Source organism: Myotis myotis, unplaced genomic scaffold (assembly GCF_014108235.1).
Source record: "Myotis myotis isolate mMyoMyo1 unplaced genomic scaffold, mMyoMyo1.p scaffold_m19_p_5, whole genome shotgun sequence".
NCBI lineage: Eukaryota > Metazoa > Chordata > Mammalia > Chiroptera > Vespertilionidae > Myotis > Myotis myotis.
The window spans coordinates 24,542,640-24,570,077 of NW_023416357.1; the positions used below are offsets into that span (position 1 = coordinate 24,542,640).

At 40.3% G+C, this 27,438-nt stretch overlaps 1 protein-coding gene across 1 annotated transcript in view; it reads left to right on the plus strand.

Moving 5' to 3' along the window:
• Positions 1-27,438, plus strand: part of CDH6 (cadherin 6) — a 136,134-nt gene that overhangs the window by 66,941 nt on the left and 41,755 nt on the right. Inside the window, exon 2 of the mRNA XM_036310484.1 lies at positions 18,165-18,520. Coding sequence (XP_036166377.1) covers positions 18,293-18,520 — 228 coding nt within the window. The 5' untranslated portion in view covers positions 18,165-18,292. The remainder of the gene's footprint in view (positions 1-18,164; positions 18,521-27,438) is intronic.

Sequence of the window (27,438 nt, forward strand, 5' to 3'; positions counted from 1 at the left end):
CTCTCTGTAAAAAATCAATAAAATATATTAAAAAAAAAAAAAAAAAAAAAAACAAATCCTCCCAATGGCTTTCTTCAGACCTCCATGCTCTGTACCTGCGCTGGCCAGAGGTGGGAGCAGAAAGTCCGTCCCTCTGGCTCTGAACTATAGAAGTGAAGCCTGCTATCCTGAGTAGCAAAGTAAAATGTAACCCCGACTCCAGAAAGAGTCTGTCTAAAATGGGGCTTACTTAGCAAGCCCGCTGGGCTCTCAAAATAAGCTACCTTTCCAACCTGGTGGTTTTTAATTGTAGTAATAAAGGTGATATTTTGGTCTCCATCTAAAGCTCCTTTGTTTTATTTCTTAATGTCTTTGGAGTTTGGAAGAAATAGAGGGATGCTGTTTGTCAGGTGCTCCACTATGACCCAAAACTTGAAGGAAATTGAAGCCCATAGTATCAAGCCGCCTGTCAACTTCTCAAGACTAATAAGTATTTATGTGCTGGGATACGAATGGGCAAACTGGCTCTATGCATCTAACCATGGTGCTGTCCTATCCCTGGGCATTAGCACACCAATCCTAATCTCACAAATGAGAAACAAAAGCTCAGAGATGTGGATAACATGGGAAGAGAGAGAGAGAAAGACAGTCAGGCCTCAAACCCAGCTCCTCTCAACGCCACTATAGCAACATCGGCAGTCATTTTGCTTGTACTTACTCTCCATTTCCATGCCTTCTCAAACCAAGCATTCGAAAGAACTGGATCTTTTCTTAATGGTGCAGGGTCATCATTATAAATATTCATGTGCTGGATTTCCTCCAGTGCTGTGCAGTATTGATATGTCCACTCTTACGATCATTAGTCATTACCATCATCAATGCATGTGTTTAATCATTCTTGCATTCAGTCGCTCATGCATTCATCCACACGCTCACTTATTTCACAAATGTGTAGCTGGCGTCACTATGTGCAGGCACGGTTCTTGACATAGGCACATAGCACGTCGTCACTCCCCAAGGCCAGTCTCAACTCCCTCTGTTCTATCTGCTGCCTTTCAGCTGCCCCCGCCCACTAACGGGACTCCCGCCTCCAGCACCCCTTACCTCATCCCTCTAATTGGCTGAGGATTTAGAAACCTGATGATAGATCTGTTCAAATTTTGTCTGAAACGAAAGTAAATAAAAGCTAGGTGCTGTTTCCATGAGCAAAATACAAATGCTGTAGTGAATGTCTTGGAGCCTCTCTATTAGCTGGATTTTATCCAAGTCCTGCCAACCACTCGCTGTGCATCCTTGGGCCAAGTATCCAGTCCTTCTAAGCCTGTGTTTCTCGTCTCTAAAGTGGAGCATAAGAATGATGGTCTGCCTCTCCAAGGATTGCTGTTTAAGGTTTACATGTTTATTTATAGAGCATTTATTCCATTACCTGGCACAGAGCAAACGTCTGTTTGCTGTTCTTATTTTGCTCGTATGCTTTGTGATGACTATTTTTACCTCGCAGAGACCTGTATTGCTGTTATATTTTTAGGGAGTTGTGAGGACTCAATTCTAAGGTCACAGCTATATTGGGTGCTTATCGTGAGCAGCAGCCTGGCCTGTGACTCCTCAGAGTGGGTTGGGGGTGAGAACTCCGCGGCCTGATGTCAGGGCTAGGATCTGGCTTCGTTTCATACTCATTACGTGCGTTGACCTTGGACAAGTTTCTCTCTCCTAGCTTCAGTTTCTCCTCTGCAGAAATTTTTTTTTTTTAATTAAATCTTTATTGTTCAGATTATTACATTTGTTCCTCTTTTTTCCCCCCCATAACTCCCCTCCTCCCAGTTCCCGCCCCACCCTCCGCCCTCACTCCCCACCCACTGTCCTCATCCATAGGTGCACGATTTTTGTCCAGTCTCTTCCCGCATCTCCCACACCCCTTTCCCCCCCAAGAATAGTCAGTCCATTCCCTTTCTATGTCCCTGATTCTATTATAATCACCAGTTCATTCTGTTCATCAGATTATTTATTCACTTGATTCTTAGATTCACTTGTTGATAGATGCATATTTGTTGTTCATAATTTGTATCTTTACCTTTTTCTTCCTCTTACTCTTCTTAAAGGATACCTTTCAGCATTTCATATAATCCTGGTTTGGTGGTGATGAACTCCTTTAGCTTTTCCTTATCTGTGAAGCTCTTTATCTGACCTTCAATTCTGAATGATAGCTTTGCTGGATAAAGTAATCTTGGTTGTAGGTTCTTGGTATTCATCACTTTGAATATTTCTTGCCACTCCCTTCTGGCCTGCAAAGTTTCTGTGGAGAAATCAGCTGACAGTCGTATGGGTATTCCCTTGTAGGTAACTGAGTTTCTTTCTCTTGCTGTTTTTAAGATTCTCTCTTTATCTTTTGCTCTTGGCATTTTAATTATGATGTGTCTTGGTGTGGTCCTCTTTGGATTCCTTTTGTTTGGGGTTCTCTGCGCTTCTTGGACCTGTAAGTCCATTTCTTTCACCAGGTGGGGGAAGTTTTCTGTCATTATTTCTTCAAATAGGTTTTCAATATCTTGCTCTCTCTCATCTTCTGGCACCCCTATAATTCTGATGTTGGTACGCTTGAAGCTGTCCCAGAGGCTCCTTACACTATCCTCGCATTTTTGGATTCTTTTTTCATTCCGCCCCTCCGATTGGGTGTTTTTTGCTTCCTCACATTTCAAATCATTGACTTGATTCTTGCGCTCCTCTGGTCTGCTATCGGGAGTCTGTATAATATTCGTTATTTCAGCCCGTGTATGCTTAATTTCTAGTTGGTTCCCCAATATAACATCGAGGGTCTCATTAGTTTTCTTGTAGATCTCATTAAGTTTATCAGCGGCTTCTAAACAGTTCTTGAGAGACCTTAAAAGTGTGGTTCTGAACTCTATATCTTCCATTGACAATTTTGTCCTGTTTCTTTGTCTCCGCATTTTGTTATGCTTCCTTGGTGCACCCCCTAGTGGTCTTTGTGCGCAGGCTTATAGTTAAGCCTTGATTGTTGTAGCTAATACCAGGGAGGGTTTGACCTCCAGGCCAAGTGGCTATGAGAATCAGCTGTGTCTGCAGTGAGAGAACTTCTGTCTTCTAGGGAGGTGCTAATCTAGCCTTTGCCTGAGGCTATCCGGCAAATGCCTCTGTGCAGGGCTTGGGCAGGGCGGGTCGCACAGGATCAACAGGGTGGGCCGGAGAGAGCAGTTATGGCGGCTCTCAGTCCTGTCCCCAAGGGCTCTGCCTCTCTGAGTCCCAGCACCCGCTGCAAAGCTCAGAGAGAAAGCTGCACTCGCTCTGACCGAAGCCAGACAGTCCCGCTTCTCCCGTTTGAGTCTGGGTCCCTAAAGACTCGCCTGTATCTGGAGCTCAGAGTCTGCAACTCCCTCCCAATTGAAAACGCCAACCACGCCCTCCGCCGCCAGCCCGCTCCACGCACTCCGCACCTCAGAATTTGACTTCAGCACTGCGCCTCCTCTGAGTGTCCGTATGCATTTCTCTTTCCTCCTAGTTGCAGGACTTCCACTCAGCCAGCGTTCCTGTGGTTCTGGGTGATGTCCATTCTGTTTTTTAGTTTCACTTTTGAAGTAGTTGTTCAAGGCAGCAAACTCCGGCGTTAACCTATGCCGCCATCTTGGTTCCTCCTCCTCTGCAGAAATTTTAAGAATATTACCCACCTCCCAGGACTGCCGTGAGAATTAAGTGAAAATATGTTTGTGATGTGATTAGCGCAGAGCTAGCACCTAGTGAGTGCAGGGCTGGAACACAGCAAAATTAACTCTTAATATTATTTATGAGTCAGACTTCACGTCATTGGTAAGAGGCTTAGACATCACATCAGCAAAAGTAACTACTCTTCATAACACTGTACACAGGTATGAGCCTTTAGAAACCACCTGTGACAGGCCAAGTTTCACAACGACTTAATGGTAAACTCGGCCATGGGACTCATTTTGCAAGTTAATGAAGGTAAATCTATTTGAACTCCTCACACCCACTAAGGCGTCCTTGTCCCCAGCTGTCCCAGAAAGAGCAACCCCCTCCCACACACACACACACACACACACACACACAGTACTCTCAGGCTGCCCTTTCCTCCATCTATTGAAGGAAGAACAAACTCATAGAAACCATTCACTGATGTGCCAGTGGGTTTGAACATCTTACAGGCTTGCTCAGGCTTCTTTGTCTTAAATGGCAATATGTCCAAGAGGATTACCGTAGCTGCCTGCCAGAGAGACCAGCTTACAAACAAGGTGTAATATGAAACCAAGTCTTTCATACATTTTGGCAACTTAGACCTAAAGTTTGCTACCGAAATGTTTAAAATGCATGCCATGAATAGCAATTAAAGGTATAAAATGCTTTCTCTCCTCCTTGGGTCTCATAAGTAAACCTTTTAGGAAAAGACAGCATCCACAAGCCCAGAGGTCCTCAGGAGCCAGGCGGTGCGGACAAAGGCATGAAGCAGGCACAGTGAAAGTGAGGTGACAAATGGCAAATAAACAGAGGTGGTGGGGAGAGGTCAATGAGGTCTGCTGTGGGGCAGGGCCTGCATGCACTGCGTCCGAAGGCAACTCCCTCCGCTCCACAAATAAAAATGTCACCAGATCTTCTGAGGTTGCAAATTAATCCACAAATGGGCATCTTTATCTTTCAGGATTAGTGACTGGCTTAATTTCTTAGCCGTAAGAGGCCAAACAAGAAATGCACAAGAGGTAAACTAGCCTTAGGACAGCCAATGCGTGTCCTCTCCTAAGACATTCTTTGACAGCTTAGGTAGTTGTGGCCATCTTAACAGCTAACACCTCACATGAGTTTATTCATTTCATCCTTACAATCAAACTGTGAGATAGGTACTGTCAGCATCATCCCATTTATAGATAAAAAAAATTGACACATACATTGGTCCCCTACTTGCCCAGCCAGGGTTGGACAGGATTGAGCTTCTAACCCAGGATTGACTTTCATAAGCCAGAGTCTGTTCTTAACCATATTCTAATCCCTTCTCTCATGATAAAGTGTTTGGTCATTTCCCCTCATGTGGAAAAAGAACTTTGTCTTTATCCTCTGATTTAAGTTTTGGGGGTTTTTGTCCCAAGTGAGTATTTCAAATCAACCAATATGCCTTGAGCTTCAGCTACATATGAAACACCATTTTATGTGCTGTAACACATTTGACTTTATCTTCATTAATGCAATGTGTGGAAGATGATTTTAGAATGAGGGTAATACCATTGCATAGCATCATTTGGAAACACATCAGTTTGCAAACAGATTCACAAATTATCCACAAATATAAACATTTACAAAAAACATATATCAGGCATCACTTGATGGTAGTTGCCATAATGATTCACTGGCACCAGAGAAATGCTACATGATGAGCGATGCCAAAGCTGTTTGACACATTTCAGTGGAGTTCATTACACACACGAAACGGAACCAATTTTCCTCAACAGTGACTTTGACGTTTACAGAAAAATGAAATGGAGGTTTAGAAATGAAGACTTCATGTGAAATCTCTACCAAAAATTGTAAATTGGTTCTATCCCTATGTCACCACTTCTAGACGATCAACGCGTTCTGCAGACTTATTTTTATTTATACCAGGTGGCAACCTATTCAAAACAAAGTGTCTTAGGTGGTCAGAAAATTGATCTTGAACTCACTTAATTGGCTGTAAAACTCTTCTTTCAGAATAAAGAACATACATATTTTTTAAAGATTTACTTGTAGATAGACATGTCCCTTTGGCCTCACTCTGTTTAATTCATCCTGATATCACAATCCTGTTTCTTTCATTTGCTAGGTCTCAATGGAGTAAATACCATCCTCGCCCCATTGCACCCAAACACAGTGTGGGACTTGAGGGATTTCAGGCTAAGTTGGAATACAATAGAGTCAGGAGAAATGTTACATAGTTGTAAATAACAAGCTGTTTTCTACTTCATTAATGAGATAATATGGTAAAATATACCAGAACTTAATACGGGATTTACGATACATATGCTAAAAGCATTGCTAATAGGTTATGCCAATAGGTTAGGATGACTTATGTGTAGACAATATTTTCAGAAATGTTTTCTGTGAGTAGCATCATACAAAATATTATGCTATAATATTTATATACAACATTATTTATTTGAAGAAATGATTTCATAACAGATTTTAAAACATTCTCTCTCTATGGTAAATGGTTAAAGTATATTAATAATGTTGCCTTATTGAATGTTTACTGTTCTTTCAATACCAAAGTTAAGGCTGTGCACACCGAAGAATGAATGTGTTTGGTTTAATTTGTATGCCCAGATAGCATTATAATAATATTGTACTGATTAGAATTAATCAAGAACACCAGAATAAATGCATGTGAAGTCTGAATTCTACAACTTTAAAGTAATTATAGCTTTGAAATCTGTTTAATATTTACTTATTTGTTTGCCTGTAAATAGTATAATAGAATCACTATCTCAAAACTAGATAATACAGTGAGTCATTCAGACTGTTATCAAACATAAGTCACTAGGGAAGCAATTCAATCAATAGAGAAGTTTTCTAATTAGCGTAATAATTATTTGCAAATAAAAGATGATTCCAAAGTACTTTAGGGAACTTGAAGACATTGTAGTGTATCTTCTCATTTTATTTATCTCTATGAAATATTTTTGCATTATTAATTTCCAAAAATCTAGGGGAAAAGCTTTTGCTAATCAAAGGAAAACTTCAGCCCAGCTTCTGCATTAACTAGCACATATTCTAAATTAGTAGAACCTGAATTAATGAGGCCCAGGCTCCACCTAAGTGGAATGCATTAAATAAAAGTTGGATTGGACTATATACTCCTGTGAAGATTGAAGTCTATATGCATATTGACTGTCAGGCAAATAAATTTTCAAAGTGTGAGCCTTGCCTGCTACCCAGGAATATCCTAATTACCTTCTACATGTCACTAAAAAAAGGCTTCTGCAAAGATTTTAACTATTTTTCTGGATTAACCACTTTGCACATCAAAGTTGAGAAAATACAAACAATAGCCTAGAAGAAATAGAAAGTTAAAAAAAATAAAAAACAGATCCAGTGGTCTATTAAGTAATCTTTTAGCCCATTGTAAACTGTCATTAGGTTGTCACTGGGCAGTTTGAGCCCTATTTTTATAGAGTTTTTGATATTTCTAACTGATTTGCCCATGAGGGGGGTGGAGGCAAAAAGTACAATACCTACTTTGTTTGGCATTCCTTCCTCTTCCACTATCTACTAGTAACCTTTCCTGATGGAGTAACCTTGCCTGCTATTCTTAAGTTAGGTGTCTATATGTGCTCTCAGGTCTTTGTCCTCTTGGTTTACGCCTTGGCATCTTTAAAATGAGTGAGCCCATCTGATTACTATTTACCAAGCTGATCCCAAAAGAGGTGGGATATAGCCAAACTAGATGTTCTAGCTCTAGCACACTTAGAAACACTGTTATCTTGACTGCTCAACAGTTAGCAACTTTCCTGTATTTCTAGAAGTTGGCTTCTTCTGTTGAAACTTACAGCCATTCACCTAAAGCATCCTGTTTTTTTCCTATCTAAGCTCATGCTTGCAGTATGCTTTTTTGTTTTATATCCCATGCTTTTAGATTAAGTAAAATCTAATATATGTATATCATTCATTTTAACAATATCAAATTTTTATCCAATACAACATTAGAATAATGTCAACCTGTTCATTATAGGAAGTGTTTGCCCAGTACCATTTCACCAGGACAAAATGACAAAGTGAAGCTAGCTCTGAATAAAGATGGTTGTGAAAACCATAACATAGCAAAACAGAAAGGGAAAAAAACACAGAGATTCTATAAATGAGTCTGTCCTCCAGCGAACTTTCCTTTTTGCCCACATTTTTCTGCATGCAGGCGCGGGGCACAGAGCTTCTGCCTTCTCTGATGCACCATCCCTGTGAAATCCTCAACTGAAGTCCACACAAGGAAAACAATTAGCAAGTGGACTAATTCTAATTTTAAAAGTGCTTCCATTCTTTAGTTTTAAAAGAATTTGACTTGCTTGGAAATGCTTCCTGAAAAATAAAAATAAAAAACTAAGCCTCCAGGGAAATTATTCCATCTTTTGCAGACATCTGCATTGTGCTGTAGATGGAATCCATGCATGCCATGCAAATAATAGTAGCAATGACAATAGGATTAATAATAGCAACAGCTAATGCTTATTAATATCTTACTACGTGCTTTGCCTATAATCACTTATTTAATCTTTACAAACCCTATGAGGTAGTTACTGTAATTATCCCCACTTACAGAAGAAGAAACTAAGGTACATGAGATTAAGCAATTTTCCCAAGTTCACAGAAACAAATAGGCAGAGTGTGGATTTAAACCCAGGTAGTCCGGCTCCAGCATTGATAATCTCAACCACTGTGCAATCCTGCCGATTAAGGAGTATTAAATGAGAATTGTGCAGTTATATACTCAACCGTTTCAAGTTTGTTGGGTATTTTTTTAACCATAGACTTTCACAGGGAAACATATCCTTCTAAATAGCTAACACCAAATATGAGTGGACCGTGCTAATTTTAGTAATTCTGCATATGCAGTTTTTAACACGGACACACCCTGCCAAGCTGATCCAAAAAGAGGTGGGATATAGCCAAACTAGATGTTCTAGCTCTAGCACACTTAGAAACACTACTTAAATCTGCACCACTTTCAAAGCTCATTACCAATTAAGCAAAATATATATATATATGTACATATATATATATATATATATATATATGAAATACTTGAATTTTGGTATCTGTGATATTAAAAACAACTAATATTTAATATTCAAGTGGCAACAGCTTGTAGAGTTGGCACACAACACCCACAGGGATAGATTTTGCTTTAAAATGGCCTTTAGGAGTCTGCCTTTTAAACAGCTGACACCTCCATTCTCTGTACCCCTCTTTCCTGCCAGCACCATGGGGCTCTCGGAGTGCTGCTGCGGCCGGGGAATTCTCTACCGCAGGATTTGTCTGCAAATAATGAGGAATGTGGGAAATTAAGAAAAATGTGATTCCCACTGACACAACCTCAGTTCAGTCTCTCCTGTTAATGAATCAATAGATGTCTTAGGAAGGCGTTTCTCCAGATGCTCTCTCAGTCCCCTCTATTCACCATCCACACGAGGAGAGAAGAGTCCTTGTTACCTAATTGAGCATCAGTCATTCCACACCTGTACCAAGGCCATGTGCCGGCAAGTATTCTGTTGCCTGGCATTTTTCCAGGGTGACTAATTGTCACAGTGCTAATTTACTCATCTGTGGAATCTTCAACTTCCCCAGCCTGCTGTCAGGAAGATGCATAATAATGGAATAAAGGTTTTAAAATGCTGAACCCTATGAAATATTTTACTTATATTCCAACAGAAAGCTTTCACAAAGCCTTAAGTGGCTATAATTACTTGTTGCTGAGCCGGGGAAAAACTGGTCACATACACATTTACCTGGTAGAATAATAGGAGACAAGTGAACAAATCTTTTCTGACAAAGAGAACAAAATTACTGACCAGATTACCTAAAACGTTTATTTATCTGCATTTATTTAGAGTGAGTGTACTCCAAAGTTAGACAGATACGAGCCGGGCTAGGACGGTGGCCAGGTACAGAAGGTCGCTATGCTAGAAATCCCCAGGTGCCTAGCAATGAGTAATTGTAGGGTAGAACCTCATACCCAAGGTGGCCTTCCCTCCCCTAGCCTATCACTGGTCAGGTAGTTTGGATGCCCTGACTTTTTCTCCCTAAAGAGATAACACCTAGGTCTCAGTTGTATTTCAGCTCCCAGCGCAGAAAATCAGCAAAAACAAGTGATGCCATGGTGGATCTCAGGACCAGCCGCAATCGATAGTGACCCTGGCACCAACCAATCAATCAGTGGAGACTCAGATCCTCACAGGACACACCTGGAAAGCTGCTGAATATTCTATTGAGATGTTCACGTGAGACCTCCCCTAAAATCTCCACCTTAAAACCCTTAGGAGGGAGGACCGAACTGTCTCTCCCGGGAGCACATTCCTCTTCCCCATACCTTCCTCCCCTTCTCCTCTGCATCCCCCTGAGCCTGTCACCTTTACCTTCTTCATATCTAAGCTCCAAGGACCCTTACTTTGCCTCTATAACTGGTTTCCTAAGCCAATTTCATCTACAAATTACTTCTTCTACCTGTGTGATTATCCAAATAAATGTTCTCTCAGAGCTTTGGTCTTGGCTCTGAATTCCTTCCTAGCCAGAACTCAAGTACCAAGGTTGCTGAACACAGCTCTGGTCTGACCCCACCGGTCTAACACCTGGTATGGTTCCTGCCACCACCGACAGTACCAGTTTCATTGCTATTATGCTCTACATTATAAAGCACTTTATTTTTTGTTAATATTATTTCCAAAAATATTTTTCCTATAGCAAACCGTAAGGTGAAGGAATAATTTGTTAGATTTTTTTTTCAAGAAATATGGAAAAGTTTAAGAAGGAGCTAGAAGCAGGTATTACTTTAATTATAAAAATAGTAAACCAATTTGTGACATTTTTGCCAAACAATCTGGCCCAATAATTTTTTTTTATTTTAAATACATTTATATTGGTTTAAGAGAGGAAGGGAGAGGGACAGAGAGACAGAAACATCAGTGATAAGAGGGAATCACCACCGATCAGCTACCTCCTGCACACCCTACACTGGGGATCAAGCCTGGGACCCGAGCTTGTGTCCTGACTGGGAATGCAATTGTTCGGTCCAGAAAAGCAGGAAAACCACACAAGTGATGCAATGACTGCCTCAGGACCAACTACATTGACTAATGACCCCCAGCCCTGGCACCAACCAATCAGTGGAGACGAGGCCTCTGAAAAAGAGCACCTGGAAAACTCATGCGTATTCCATTGAGCCCCTCCCCTGAGACCTCCCCTAAGATTTCTACCTACAAGGGAGAGATACATATGCTCAGGGTGAAGGATCCAGCACACACTCTCCCCCAGAGGAACATGCCCACACCACTCCTTTCCCACTTCTTTCCTCTAAGGGACCCCACAAGGCTTGCAACTAGGGGAGCAATGGGCAGCAGCAGCTCATCCAGGCTAAGCCCCTAACCTTCTCCAAGGCCCCCTTTTCTCTGACTTCTCAGTGAGCCAAAGCAGCCCAGCCTAGGCTCTCCTGTTACTTCTCCTATGCACCTTCCTTGCTTCACTATCCTAAGTTTATTTTTGCTGTGGCAAATAAATACTTACTTTGCTACACTTTGTCTCTTGATTGAAATCTTTCCTTCAAGAAGACAAGACCTGAGATCTCATTGCTTTGTTGGTAACATATTTGGTGCCGCTACCCAAATTGCTCTTACTGTAACTCAGATTGTTTTATCACTGGTAAGCCAGTCGTCCTCGCCACCTTGGCTTGAAGGACATGACTCACTGTGTTTCTCTTTCTTCCCTGCATCTTCTCCTCTGGCCATGGGTTCTCTCTCTCTCTCTCTCTCTCTCTCTCTCTCTCTCTCTCTCTCTCTCTCTCTCTCTCTCTCTTACCATGCTGTGTGGGCACAGGATGAGCATTTAAAAGCCATTAGGCCACTCACTGCTAGAAGACTCCTATGACGGGATGAGTTGGTCATGGACCAGGAAAAGGCACCCCACTGACCGCCAGCCAATGTCCATGCACCCAGGGACACTGTAAAATCACACAAAGCCCTTCCCCATGGCTTTTCCCTGTCAGGTACTAGCTCTAACAGGAGAGAGAGAGAGAGAGAGAGAGAGAGAGAGAGAGAGAGAGAGAGAGAGAGAGAGAGAGAGAGATCTTGCCCTTTGGCTGGAAAGATGTTCTTTTCTTCCCTTTCTCTTCCTTCCTTTGTGTCAAGTTAAATTCTTTGGGCTTTTTAACTTTTTTTTTTTTTTTTTTTTTTGAAATCCTCAAGATAGATCTAAAGATTAAGGGTTGAGAAGAACCTAGGCTATAGATAAGGGTCAAGATATCTAAGGACAGGAAAAAAAAATGGATGGCTGGTTTCTAACTTTGGCTTTTCAATTGGAATTTCTGAGGATCTGAATAAAACCTTTTACCACATAAATGAGGGCTGAACTTGTTCACTCTGAAGCTGAGGGACACATCCTCTCTCCAGCCCAAATCGTAGACATTCTTAGGCAACTAAGAAGCTCTGTGGAGGTGTCAGAGGATAGACCTCAGGACATGCAGGAGCCCCACAGGGAATCCCAACTCAACTGCTTTTAATTATTTGACTCAACCAGTGAGTGCCCATAAAGGTTGGTTACCTAGCACTCCAAGTCCTCACAGCTGTCTTAGAAAGCTGGGGAGAGAAACTGAGGCACAGAGGAGGGTTTGAGATGACTCGAGAGATAAAAGTCCTGATGGGTTTGCAACGGAATTTAATTTAACTGTTAAGAGAACATGGTCCTGGCCTTTCTAACCTATTCCAATTAATCTACCTACTGGTTTTGGGGAGCAAAACCACACAATTACTAAATAGGGTATGCTGGGAAACTCCTGTAGGGGGTCTGTTTTTATTGTAGAAAGCAGAGTCACCTATTGTAGAGAAGGGTCATAGAAAACTGAAATGGGACAAAAGAGGGCCCCAGAGCAGAAAGTGGCAACTTTTTCTGCATACTGTTGTCTCTAGTGGATCCCCCACCTTTTCTGGGAGTTTCCAAAGTTAATGAAAAGACAACAAGGAGTCAGATCCTTGTCCCTGATGTCAGGCACTGCCCGGCTAGGCTTCCTTATACATCTTGAGGAGTGGGAAAGATAAGAGATGCACTGGCAAGCTCATTTGCTCAAGAGTAGGGTGTGTACCCAAACCCCAGCAGCAAGGGGTCTGAGAAGAGAAAGATCCCATCAGTGAGTTTAGGGACTTGGTCTCTCGCACAGGACTGGGGGCAGGTTAGCTGAGTCTGGAACCCTGGGCACGAAGCAGGGGACACTCCTTCAAGCCCACTATAGGCAGGGGATGTAAAATGGGGTTGTCTGTTTCTTCTATAGTCTTCTCCCTTCTCTTCCAGACGGGAAACCAACCCTCCATTCCTCAGGACTCTCCCCTAGAATGCATCCTCAAGCACTGGTCAAAAATGTGACTCCCAAACCTTAAAGAAAAAAAGATTAGTCTTGTTTTGCAATACAGCATGGCCCCGATACAAACCAGGGAACCAGGAGGCCTGGCCAGAAAATGGAAACCTTAATATAACACCATTCTCCAGCTAGGTCTTTTCTGCCATCATCAAGGAAAATGGACTGAAGTACCATATGTCCAAATCTTTATGGCCTTAAGGAACAATCCAGCCCTTTGTAAGATTTGCAGCTAGACCAGTTTTGCCACTCCCAGGGAAATGGACAGAGGTCCCATATACCCAAGTCTCTCTTGCTCTAGGGATGACCCTAAGCTATGTACTACCTGTAAACTATATCTCTCTGTAATTGCTACAGAACCTGGAAGAAAAATATACCCAGATTGGGGGGGAGGGGGGGGAGGCATTCCAAAAAATGAGTGAATAAATTTGTCAGTTCTTTGCCTACATTTGGGTGGCAACCCAATTCTTGAGATATTAGAAAACCACTGTCCTGGTTTTACAAATGAAATCTTCACAGGGCCAGAGGTGTGGTTCCAAAAACAATTCAAAGGCCACCAAATCTTACTGGTACCTTTTTTTTAAATGCAAGTTTCTAAGAGGTAATTCTTATTTTAAAGGGGAAAAAAAAAAACCTTAGTCAACTGAGCAACAAATTAACTTTTTTCAGCTGGTAAATACTGATTGCTAGCTAAGTCTTAAGTTCACCTACTTTTGGCCTTTTATTACTAAAAAAGCTAGAAAATAGCTTTAGAGCTATCAATAAATGTGTTATACTTTGTTAGATGTCTCTTACAGATATGAGTGTTTGCCAATAAAAGAGCCTATGTTTCTAGAAGCCATAAAATGTATTTGCCAATCTAAACAATGCTAATTGCTTACTTTTAGTTGTCACTAAAAAAAATAACTTTTCTAAAAGTTAAGAATTCAAATAAAATTGAAAAGAAACTGTATGGTTTGGTAATAGAAGTTATAAAATATGGCAATGCAGTTTTGAAGGACAAGGATTGAAAATGAGTTGGTCTAGACCAGCGGTTCTCAACCTGTGGGTCGCGACCCCTTTGGGGGTCGAACGACCCTTTCACAGGGGTCGCCTAAGACCATCGGAAAACACATATATAATTACATATTGTTTTTGTGATTCATCACTATGCTTTAATTATGTTCAATTTGTAACAATGAAAATACATCCTGCATATCAGATATTTACATTACAATTCATAACAGTAGCAAAATTACAGTTATGAAGTAGCAACGAAAATAATTTTATGGTTGGGGGTCACCACAACATGAAGAACTGTATTAAAGGGTTGCGGCATTAGCATTAGGAAGGTTGAGAACCACTGTTCTAGACCGTCGAACCGCAGAGGGAAGGCGGGGGGCGGGGGCAGGCTAGTAGAGATCAACCAAAGGACTTGTATGCATGCATATAAGCATAACCAATGGACAGAGACACCAGGGGGGGCGAGGGCATGTGCTGGGGGGGGATGGGGGTAGCCAGGGAGAGGTCAATGGGGGAAAAAGGAGATATATGTAATATTTTAAACAATAAAAGAATTTTTTTAAAAAGAAAAGAAAGAAAAAGTTGTTCTAAAGCTGGTTATTTCTAAACGGGAAAAAGATTTGTGATCATAGCCCCTTCTACAGTCTTCTTAAAAGTTGTCAAAAGCAAACGAAAAAGATTTTGTTCCTTTTCTACAGAAATTAGTAATTTGGATGATTTTGAGTATGCGTATGGTCTTTATGTGATATGTGTTCATCTGTATTATATGTGGTGTGTTTTCTGTCTCCACATGGCATAACTAGGGTATAAAATTTATTGGTTAAGAAATGAAATATTTATATAGATTAATCAGGATCCTGTGTTCTTGAAAAAATGTTTAATGTTAAAATAAGTTTAAGTTGTATTAACATCTTTTAAAGTCATTATTATAAAATATGTATTTGTTTTACCTGGGTTTATAAAAAATGTATATTATAATCTTTTGGTTGGTTGTTTGGTTGGTTGTTTAAATTTTAAGAAACATTTTTTAACTGAGAAATGACTTTGAGTTATTCCAATGGGCCCCTGGAATGCTTCAAAAATTAGTTCTCTCTCCTTATAAAGAGAAGTTTTTGAGCTAATTGGGGCTATTTAGTATGCTTAAAATTACATGGAAAGCTTTGCCAAATAAAATAACAATAGTAATAGTAATAATAACTATGCTATATTCTATACATATATTTTTATTAAAATGGATGTCCTAAAATTTTCAGCCTGCCTTAAGAAGGAACTTGCAAAATTCAAAGCCAAGTTCAAACAAAAAAACTCTCAGGTGCCCTGTCAGTGACACCGGGCAAGCTAAGAGTGATGGCCCTGTGGAGGCATCCAGCATCGTATTCCATGTGTTTGTGGCCCACGCATTGGAAGCCTATGAATTGTTTTCGATGTTCAGAGCGCACATGTAGTGTTTTTAAATCTTACATACTATTTGTTCTTTATATATTGAAATTGTGTATAAAACCTAAAAATGTGGGTTTTGAGTCATTTCACAGTAATTATTATTTACCAAGAAATTGTTATCTTGAAGAGTTTTATCTTATAAAGAAAAACAGAGTTCTTTATCAATTGCATAATAATCAGGTCTATAACCACATCATTCTAAGTTGTGTCATTTACAGACAGTCATTGTTTTGCTCTGATGCATTTGCAAATATGTTCGTTACATCCTTGGAAAGGTCCATGAAAGGGACTCTGACTTCCTCTAAATTACAGGTTTCTAAACAAGTCATATCTTTAAACTAGATGATTTATAGAACGCTAAGAAATAACTGGATTAATAAAAATACTGGCAAATAATCAGAATAAACAAAAATTGGTTTTGTGGGAATGAATGGACTGAGCATAATTATAATTCTATTATTTTGTTCAAAATATTGCTGATTTTAAAATCTTTTGTTTTCCATATATAAGAAAACTTGTTTTTACCCTACAGCAATTTGGTAAATTATATCCTCATAGCTCTAGATGGTTTTCTCAGTGGTTAGAGCATCGGCCCTCAGACTGAAGGGTCTCAAGTTCAATTTTGGTCAAGGGCATATATCTCAGTTGCAGGCTCAATCCAGGCTCAATCCTCAGCCTGGGTGGTGCATGCCCAGTTGGGGTGTGTGCAGCAGGCAACTAATCAATGTGTCTCTCTTACATTGATGTTTCTCTTCCTCTGTGTGGCCCCTCCCTCCACTCTCTCTAAAAATCAATGGGGGTAGGGGGATATCCTTGGGTGAGGATTAACAAAACAAAACAAAAAAATTACACCCTCATAAACAATATTGAAGCATTTATATTTTCCTCCCTACCTAATCCCTCCAGATTTGGCAACTCTTAATGAGTGAGTGTTATTATTTTCATGGCAATACACTTCTTTGCATGAATTCAATAAGACCAACTTCCAATTGTGGTTTTATTAGCCACGACTTTGACTGGAATGTCATGCCTAAGAGAGATATGCCTGAACACTGCATATCACTGGAAAGCCTTAAGGAATGAATATTGACTTTTGTTTTGTTTTTTGTTAATCCTCACCTGAAGACATTTTTCCATTAGTCTTTTAGAGAGAGTGGAAGAGAGAGGGAAAGACAGAGAGAAACATCGATGTGAGAGAAACACATCGATTGGTTGCCTCCTGTATGCGCCCTGACTAGGGCCTGGGCCAGGGAGGAGCTTGTGACCAAAGTATGTGCCCTTGACCGGAATAGAACCTGGGACCCTTTGGTCTGCAGGTGGACGCTCTACCTACTGAGCCAAACTGGCTAGGGCTGAAGATTGACTTTAAAGCCAAAAAGATAACATCTAGGCCTCAGTTGTATTTCAGCTCCAGACCCAGAAAAGCGGCAAGCTCAGAAAAGTGTCTCTGTGGCTGCCTCAGGACCAACTGCAGTGACTAATGCCCCCTGCTCTGGCACCAGCCAATCAGTCAGTGGAGACCACAACCCTGAAAAAGCACATTTAGAAAGCTGATAAAAATTTTATTGAGAGCACCCCTATGATTCCACCTGCAAGAGAGAGATGGATATGCTCAGGATGAAGGACCCGGCACACACTCTCCCCCAGGGGAACATGCCCACTCCATTTCCTTCCCACTTCTTTCCTCTAAGGGACCCCACAAGACTTGTAACTAGGGGAGCAATGAGCAGCGGCAGCTCAGACCGGGCTAACCCCCTTAAACCTGTCTCCACGGCCCTCTTCGCTCTGACTTCTCAGTGAGCCAAAGCAGCCTAGCCTAGGCTCTCCTGTTGCTTCTTCTATGCACCTTCCTGGTTAAATATGGGAAATATTGAATTAAATATAGACTTACCATCATCATTACAAAATTTCACTTCAGAAACTTCAATATGCTAATATGCACCCTGAAGAGAAGGTGTATGGCCTTTTCAAACTTATTTGGCCCAGACTGTTCTATCAGCTCATCTCCAAAGCCAAGAGACTGTAGAACAGGCTCTACCTGGACTTGTCCACACATCACAGACACTCACTACATTCTAGCAAAATTTCAACACTATCCACTCTCCATTGAATTGAAACTGTCTGTAATATTCTTTGCCTTAGACTTGTTCATGAGGGTAAATATGCAAATACAGGGTGTCCCAAAAAATGTATACACACATTTTGAATAATTATAAAGACATTGTTTATTAAAATACATTCCATTTTCAAAATTGAGCCATCGGCCGTTAAAGTGTGTATACATTTTGGGGGGACACCCTGTAGAATCAGAAACACAAACTCATTTCTTCTCACTAGATCTCAGCCCAGGTGCCCAGAGTACTGAAATCAGCCACTCTGGCAGGTTGACCTACAGCAACGCTATCACTTAAATTAGGATTTTTAAGTGATAGAAGAGGAGAAAGGAAAACAAGCCGCTTCCTACTGGCCCTGTGCCTTCCATTTAGCACATCTAAAGGACCATTTTTCCTCATTTCAAAACTGATAGCCAACTTATTCTTGTTGTCTTGCTATTTAAATGTCTGTCTTCTTTTGCCAGAGCTTATTTACTCTAACACTGAATTTTAAGCATCTCTAAAAACACTTGATATGTTATTATGCTTTCCAGATAGCCTCTGAGAGGCACACAAAGAACGTTCAGGAAGAAAGGAGGAATGACGCTGAATACAGTGCAGTGAACAAAAGGAGCTTCAAGGAGAGGCGCCCCGCTGCCCAGAGCCTGGACCGTGTCTCAGAATGAGAACTTACCGGTACTTCTTGCTACTCTTTTGGGTTGGTCAGCCCTACCCAACTTTCTCAACTCCATTATCTAAGAGGACTAGTGGTTTCCCAGCAAAGAAAAGGGCCCTGGAGCTCTCTGGAAACAGCAGGCATGAGCTGAACCGTTCGAAAAGGAGCTGGATGTGGAATCAGTTCTTTCTCCTGGAGGAATACACGGGATCCGGTAATCAGTATGTGGGCAAGGTAGGATTCCATGGGGTGCTCTGACATTGTGGTTTTAAAAGCCTGAAGAAGTTAACTGCTAGCAGACAGACGGGGAGGATGTGCACTAGTCCCCAATGCAGTAAGAACTGTTGCTTATCTGGTAAGAGTTCTTTTCCCACTCGAGTCGTTTCAGGTAGAGGACTGTAGCAAGAAGCTGAGAAATGTTAGCACTCTTACAAAGAGAGAGAAATGCCCCGGTGGGAAATGAAACGCCCACAACCATCCGCACAGGATTATCATAAATCCTTTAATTTTTACTTTAGCTGGAAAAATATGGCCCAGCTTATTCTACGAAGCTGGAGGTATTAAAAATAGGAACAGAGCGATTAAGCCGTAAGGAAAGGCAGGTCCCTTTTTCTCCGTCTGAAAGCAAACATTCTGAGCTTTTGTTCTTTGGCCGGGTTCAAGTTAACTATTTCTTAACTCTGATATCTACAGTGCCGGCCATTCTCTGACCTAATGGAGCCCTTTGCCCTCAAAACCCTCCACCGCCTTAGGTTGGCTGTTGGGACTGCTGCTGCCAGTTTGTCTTGTCTCAGCTCATTGGCAAGAACTAGGCATTTCAAAGACTTGTGGTTTAGCCATGGCGAGGTGCACAGAAGAGACAAATGGTTATGGGGCGGTGCTATTTCCAAATATCATCTGACCATTTTACTGACTCCAGAAAGTGGGATGAGGAGGCATCGCTTCTGATCGCCCCGAGCCAGGGCTGGCGCTGAGTCAGGGAAACAGCTTGGTTACGCTGTCAGCCTGAGTTTCCCTGACATTTTATCATCAGCTCCATTCGTGTTGCATACTGTAAAGATGTGAAAAATAAGAAGCCAGGGATAAGGGTTTGAACTTTGTGAGTTCTGTGTTTCATCATATGGTGTTGGTAAGAAAAATCATCGTCACACGTCCTGTACGCAAACAAACTGGGGATGAGTGTGTAACAGAGATGATAAACATCTTCGTTTATGATTGCAGCTACGATTTCAGACATCAATAGTAGTGTCTGCAAATTGCATAAATTTTGCAGATTCCACGGGCTGTGTGGTCACACTTCAATCTGTTGTCAAATAGCCCCGAAGAGCCATGTGCAGAGCAGTCTCTTTAAGTATTTACCACTATCAGTGAGGGAGAGCCAGCCATGGCCTGGGCTGAGGTAACCAGGCTTAGTTCCAATGAAGTGAATTATTAATATGAATAAAGTAGGAGAGGAAGTATTCGGTGAAGGGGTGAACATCAACACAGATCCCCAAGGGCCTAGCCTTGTATTTGCTGTGAAATTCACACGCTGTGCGGCTGCTGAAGACAGTCCGAGTGCCTGTACTTCTCTCTGTTTCTCTTGTGAAATTTGAATAGCGCTGCATTAAAATTTAGGGTAATGGTTGTAGAAACATTAATAATCCTATCATCTTTAAAGCACTTTCTAGAATACAAATAACTACTGTCATAGAAGTTTTTCAAGTATTTTGTCTAATTGACCCTCCTCTTTCTCTTTTCTGCTTTTTCCTCTCAAATGGTGATGCCCTTGTACAACAAAAATACCATGTATTTTTAAAGAAAGGCAGGCTATTTCAGGACACTAGGAGCAGCAGTGAACAGAACCGGCTAGGAATCTGCTCTAGGATTATAATTGCGGGAAGTAGTATTGCCTCAGGGAAAAGTCCTGAGCTGTGGCCCAGGGCCAGCGATTAACCTTCCAGGCTTCAGCTTCTCATCTAGAAAACAGCAATGCCTTGCTTCCTGGAGTTGCCGTGTAGTTTAAGTGAGATGAGAACTAGTGGCTGGCACATAGTAGGGGCATGAAGAAGTTGTTATTATTGGTGAAAAACCCACTCTATGCTCTCTATTCTCTCTATTACATTTATTGATAATGCATAGAAGTGGAATGTTGATTTTTATATCATTGCAAAAGTAAAATGAGGTAACTGATGGATCTCTCAATGGGTGGGAAATGTAAAGGAGAGAGGAGAAATCCCTTTACAGTCACAGCTTCAATCTGATTGGTTGGATTGGGATATTTTATTAGCAGCAAGATAAATTTCCCTGCCTTGCCTTCGCCTGCCCCTCCCCCACCTCCAGGAAGCTGTAACACAGAAGAGAGCACTAGCTGGAGAAGAAAGTCAAGGGCAGGGATTGAGTAGTGGGCAGCCTTGCTTCATCTGATATGTGTGTGAGAGGTATTCGTGCACTATTCATAGGGCATTTTCCCGAATCTGTCTTTGGAGTTATGTATCATCAATAGACAAAAGGAAGACTATAATGTGCTTTGTACCACAATAAAAAAAAAAAAATAGACAAAAATAAATAAATAAAATTTTTTTAGAAAAACGGGTTGGGAACAAGTTGGTCCACTTTTAATAAATATAGAATAAAACAGAAACCGATGAGATTATCCAGATCCATAGGGTCAAGAAACTTTTGAAAACAAAATTTTTTTTCAAGATCAGGCAATAGCAAAGTTTCCAAATTTTCTCAATTCACAATGTCCTTAATGTCTCAATCATTTTTTTTTACGGTGTCCTTCGGTCAAAAGAAATAGTTAGGTCCAAACAATTTACTAAGTATTTATGTTCTAAAAACAAATAACTGTTTGACAAAAATACGCATCAGTTAACAGAAAAAAAAATTGTATTTCATTCTTAAATAACCACAGTTACTTACTAATGGAAGGTGTGTGCCTTCCGGGCACTGCACAACTTCTCAGACTGGACATTTCCTTTTCCACATTGATTTTTGCATATACCTGCCTTCTGCTACAGTGCTGGGGGCAAGGCAGCTTCATAAATACATAACATCATCAAAAGAAATGTAGCACCACCTACTGTTGAAACTGTGAACTACTCTGAGCTAGTGCTTCACAAGATGTCTGACAGAGACAGGGTTTGTTGCATTATTTCCCTGGAAATTTTTAAATGTTTTTCTGGTGCCACAGTGAGTTCATTGCTACACCCCAAGGTACCTCAGTGAACACTCTGGGAACCATTAGACAATAGTCAGATTCCCATGTAAAGGTGTACAAAGGCTAACTGAACCTTATCCCTAGTAAAAAATAGTTACTTAGAGCCTCTTCTTGAGGCCTAAAACTGAAAAGATTAATAGTACAGGTAATGGCCGAAACCGGTTTGGCTCAGTGGATAGAGCGTCGGCCTGCGGACTGAAGGGTCCCGGGTTCGATTCCGGTCAAGGGCATGTACCTGGGTTGCGGGCACATCCCCAGTGGGAGATGTGCGGGAGGCGGCTGATCGATGTTTCTCTCTCATCGATGTTTCTAACTCTCTATCTCTCTCCCTTCCTCTCTGTAAAAAACCAATAAAAAATATTTAAAAAAAATAGTACAGGTAATGGATAGAAGCGTTAACTGAGGAAAAGTAGTGCAGTTGAGCAAATAACACTTAAAGTAGAAGAAAAGTGTTTTTACATGATAAACATTTGTTTATATTTGTATTTGTGTTCATTGGTTCCAGTTATTCTGGGTTTAAGTCAATAGAGATGACAGTGACAATTGTGAAGCAAGGAAAATTTGAGAATTGGTGTGGGAGCAAAGGGCTGTCGAGAGTCCAAAGAGAAAAAAAGATAGGGTCACATGAGCATCCAAGAAGCAGGAGAAGACAGAGTTGGAGGCTGGATGACAGCAAAGTGAATAGACAAGATCATACTTAAAACTTGAAGTGCAAGCGAGAGCAGTAAGACCTTCCTCCTTTTCTTGTCTTAATACTCCTCAGCATTTCCCTCATGGCCATAAGATGAACAGAGACACAAACATGGACTCTGCAGGTTAGGTAGGGAGGCACTTACTGCGAACAGCTGAGATATTAACAACCCAAACTCTGACATATGGTGACATTTCAACACCTGACTCACCTAGAATGGTGGTGGCAGGTAGGGGTAACCAGGTAGGTAGAAGTGGTCCTGTACTGGGTAAGAGTTTGTGAGCTTAAGATAGATAGATACAGATAAGGAATGAGATTTTTTTCTAAAATACATGAATATTTGGATGCTGATTTACCATAAGTAGCATCTATGTCTCCTGGGCACTCATTAGAGATGCAGATTCTTGGGCCCCACCTGAGAAGCTGCATTTCAACAAGAGCCCCCGGTGAACTGTATGCACATTCAAATTTGACAAGTGCTGCTTTTACAAATACTTTGCCTGGGTCTCCCCTCCCCAGAGATTCTGATTGACTTGGTTTTTAATTAAGTATTTATGAATTTATGATTCCAACATGTGACAAAATTTGAGAATCGTTGCCCTAGGAGAATATTATCAGCAATAATTATAACACAACATGGCAAGTTCAGTGATAAACGTCTGATGGAAATATAAGAGAGAGGGCCAACTGGGAGCGGGGTTCAGCAGAGCTTCCTGAAGGAGGTGATGATGTTGAAGAACCACTTCAAGGTGTCAGCTCGCACAGCAGAGGGAGAATTACCAGGACTTCCCAAATAATTGGACGCCAAAGGAGAGAAAGCCAAAGGTTCAGAGATTTCTATTCAGAATCAGACCGTGATTCTATTAGAATCACTAATGCCGGCACAGGAAACAGAAAGAGGTGCATATTTTCTCGTCCAGGTTTTCAGGGAAGAGTGTACGATTTAATACAAAATCTACTTAGGTTATTTTTGGCTTATAGAAAAATAAGAAGAAAGCATCATAATTTCACACTTTCAGAAAAACACCACGCCTTCCTGCCAGCTTTAGGTAATGTAGCAATTCCTTGGTGACAATCAGTCTATAGTGTGAGATTAAGCTCAATAAGAAAGAAGAACAGAGGCAGATATTGATTAGATGTTCGAGGCACAGGCATTAAAACATAGATAAATATATTTTTAAACCTCACAACTATGCACAATATGAGGCAAAAGATTCACATATTGTCATTAAACAGACCCCAGCGAAGCTTAATTTCCTTGTCTCCTCCACTTGATCCTTCACAATGTTCTTTGTTCTCTTCCACACAATGTGTACCTAAAACTAATCTCCATTAGAAGCATTCGAGATGCTCCTATTTTTGGTAACCTACCAGGAGATCTGTTTTCATGGACTTTGGTGAACTGTATATTTTCATAGATATTTTCTGATGCTAGTTTTTTGGAAGTTGGTGATGGTCTTCTTTGGCAGAGCTTTCCCCAAAACTGGTAACTGTGCTTTTTAAAATATCAGGGAAATGTGGCTTCTATTTGAAACTCTGATGTACACGTCTTCTTAATAAGTCTTTCTCTTGAGTCTTTAAAATTAGTATTTACCCAGTTCAACGAAGCCAATATTCCTAGGATGATTGGACAGTAATGTTTTAATGGCCCATAAAAATAAAAGTTGTCAGCCAAATACACCTTTATAATGAGGGATGAATAATTATTTGTTCCTATAATTACATGATCCAAAAATCAGTCAACATAAAGCAACATATTATATACATTCTGAAAGACCATTTAAAAGATGCTGTAATTAAAATATTGCTTTATTATATTCCTTTTTTTCTGAAAAGAGCATAAACTTAAGAATAGAAACCTCCTGGTGCTAATTGGATGGGTGATTCAGAGACTCATTTAACCCCCTGTTACTTCAAACAGCATCATCAGTGAAAGCCTCATCACAGTAGCCTTTACTGAGCATCACTTTGTTCCAGACACGCTGCCAAGTGCTTCAGGTGTATTATCTCATTGAACCCTCACAGCAGCCTTAATGCCCACATGTTAGTTATATCCCTGTTTTATAGATGAGTAAACCAAGGCTCAGAGCAGTCAGGTATTTTAATCCAAAGTCTCACACTGCCGGAACTTGGCAGTTGGCCTCTGTCTGTTCAGTTATCTCCCCCCTCGCACACACCACTGCTTCGCAGAGCCAGGGCAAGGCACCAAGGAAAAAACAGACACACAACATACTTTGGTGTTCAATGATAGAATTCAATTCAATGTCACAAATACCTACTGAGAACCTGTTGTGGGGCGGCCATGAGGAGAGAGAGAAAGAATTTTTTTTAAAGACTGCTTTTAAAGAGCTACGCAAATATGTTTGCGTGAATATTTTGTGTCTTCCTTTTATTTTTGCTTGATTTTAATTTCCAGAACACATCAGTGACATTCAAAATAGTTACATGTGAGGATTTTAAAATTAGATATGTACTTATTGGTCTTTTGGGTCATCATGATGAAAAGTCTCTTTTTTTTTTTATTTCTCTTGATAACCTTCTCTAAACTTCAATGACCTGCAATCTTTTCTCCCTGAGGCAGGACAAGTGCCTTGAGCACATCTTTCTTCTTCATCATTTAAATTTAATGTTCAGCCATTTAACACTTTTATATTTCAACTGATGGTATATTTCAGAGAACGTGCATTCACTTGCTTGTTGGATGTCCTTTTTAAAAATGTCTCAAGAAGTAACTTCCCAACTGCTAATATTGGTAGTAATCCTCATTTTGTTTCTACTACCAGCCAACTAATTTCAATTCCTTAATGACAAAAGCTTCAGTTTGCCATCTGATGCTAAGAAAATGTCCCGTTTAATAGCAATTCCCCGAGTCTCGAACTCCCCTCTCTGCACAGTTGCTCATGTAGAGAGCAAAACAGTTAAAATGTCTGACCTTGGTCACAAACCCAAAGGCAACTTTCAGCTTCCTGGGTCACACAGAGTAAAGTACAGAAAGCCAACAATGACTCAATCCAGAATCCTCCAACTTCCAAGTCATTATGCCTGTGGAATCCTATATCCTTCTACTTATAATTCAATTTGTTCAAAAAAATAAAGGGATGAAGGTGAATAAAAGAGAGTTAAGGGTTTAGATTCTTTTTGTCCCCACTGAGCTATTTTACTTCCACGCTCTACCAGTCAAACAGAGCTAGAGGTTGTTGGAAGGTTATAGAGACTCTACATGCTCATTATAACAAATCCCCCAGAATCTAGCCCATGGACATTGTTAAGTAGTTCTTCACTGATTGCCTTAACTTGTTTGTACTACTGTTGAACTGTGTAATTCTTGATTTGCACCAGAGTCCTTCATTTTTTTTTATCATATTATGGATCTGCCATAGCAAATATTCAGAGCGTCCACATCTAGTTTATATTTCTTTTAAAATCAAAATCCCTAATTATAATTTTGACTGAATTTTATTGCAAAAAATTAGATTAAAAATCCCTAACATATGTGTGTAATTAACAGTCAATAGGTTCTTAAACCACAATCTTTTTCATTTCCATTGATATGAATGACAGCATTAGAACATTATTTTAAATATGACAAGACAAGTATATATTATAACCAGAATTAGAAATTTAACTATTAGAGGGCAGTACCTCTCTAGTCAAAATTAAATATATCTTCCTAATGTTCCTTTTTTTTTTTTTTTACCAAAAATAAACAGGTTTTTGATAGGGGTTCTGCCTTTTATAACCTTCATCAAATTTAGGGATTATGTTTAGATCTTAATGTGTCATTGGAAACTCAAGAAGGCATCTCTTTTTGTGTAGATGTAGACTGCTGGTAGCAACTCCCCCTTCCTATAAGCCTTCATGCAGTCAGTTATTAAGACGACAATGCAATATAATCCCAATGAGCATGCTAAGTATGCCAGTATTCTTTCCGAACCTATCTTTCCCTCGGGAATTGAAGAAGGGGCTGAAGGAAAGTACAGAATTCCCCAGAAGAGAATAAGAGATTTTTTTTCTTATTGCCATTATTGATAAATAAGTAAAAGTAACATGTATTCTCAAAGGGAATATGAGGCATCAAATTTGAAATTATGCAACCTGCAATAAGAAGAAAAGCAGCATGCCAAGATATCTCACTGGAAAAATATTTATAGTTTCTTCCAGTTTTCCATTCACAGAGAATGCATGTACACAAGAAAAGAGAGGCACTTTAAAAGATTAAAACGTATACATGTGTGAAATATATGAATAAATATTTTAGGTGCATTGGTGTATTTCAGCAGACCTGAGGGCAGTAATAAAAGCATAACAAAAAGCTTGAAATATCACTCTGGATGTGGGATTGAATGCTGACTAGAGGGAACAGAGATTGGAGTTAAGAAGGCAATTGAAGAAGTTATCTCAGCTATGGCATTTTCGAATAGCTTTGGAAAGAAAATGCTTTTCATTCATTCAACAATTTCTCACCAGAGTGCAAAGTTAATAGCAGAGGCAGCCTGCCTATGTTTGAGCCACAGCTACACTGACTATCTAGGTATGTTGAGCAAGTTACTTAACCCCTCTCTGCCCTCAGTTTCTTTAACTGTTAAATGAGGGGGGTAATAAAGTCATTGAGGTGAGGCTTAAATAGTTAATACACAGAAAGGGCTTAGAATGGGCCTGGTATATCATAGGAAACTAAGGGAAAACCAATACCAGGCAGGATGGCTCCCTGCTACCAAGTGCGCTTCAAAGAAAGAAAAGGTGAAGGGAAGGAAGAACCGAAGGTGCCCAGAACATCCCACTAAGGTTCTGCCTCCTTCAGGGAAGCCAAGCATCATGGGTCAGGAGATGGTGTCAAAGCAGCTAAGGCATCTGCAAATATGATTGATTAATCAACCGCAATTCTGAAGGCTAAGCATACATAAAAATACCAAGTTTTCTTTATTATCCCCACCGAACAAAAAATAAAACGCACACTACGATCACATTAGTGTGCATTTGTGTTCAATCTTGGTAACTTTTCTTCATCCTCCTATTAAGGCTACTTATCATTTATTTCATTTTAAAGCATCAGTTTGCACCACAATTTAGAGTTTATATTATTTAAATTACTGTGAAATGTTAAGTGTCCCGGTAATTCAAAATATGACTATAGTACTTCAGGCATCCTAATATCTCAAGTTGGAGTTATCATAATTAAGTTGGAATGACATTACAATCTCCTTATATTATTGAATCAAAGTTTTATTGTGGGAAAACTACTCTTGATTTACTTGTTTA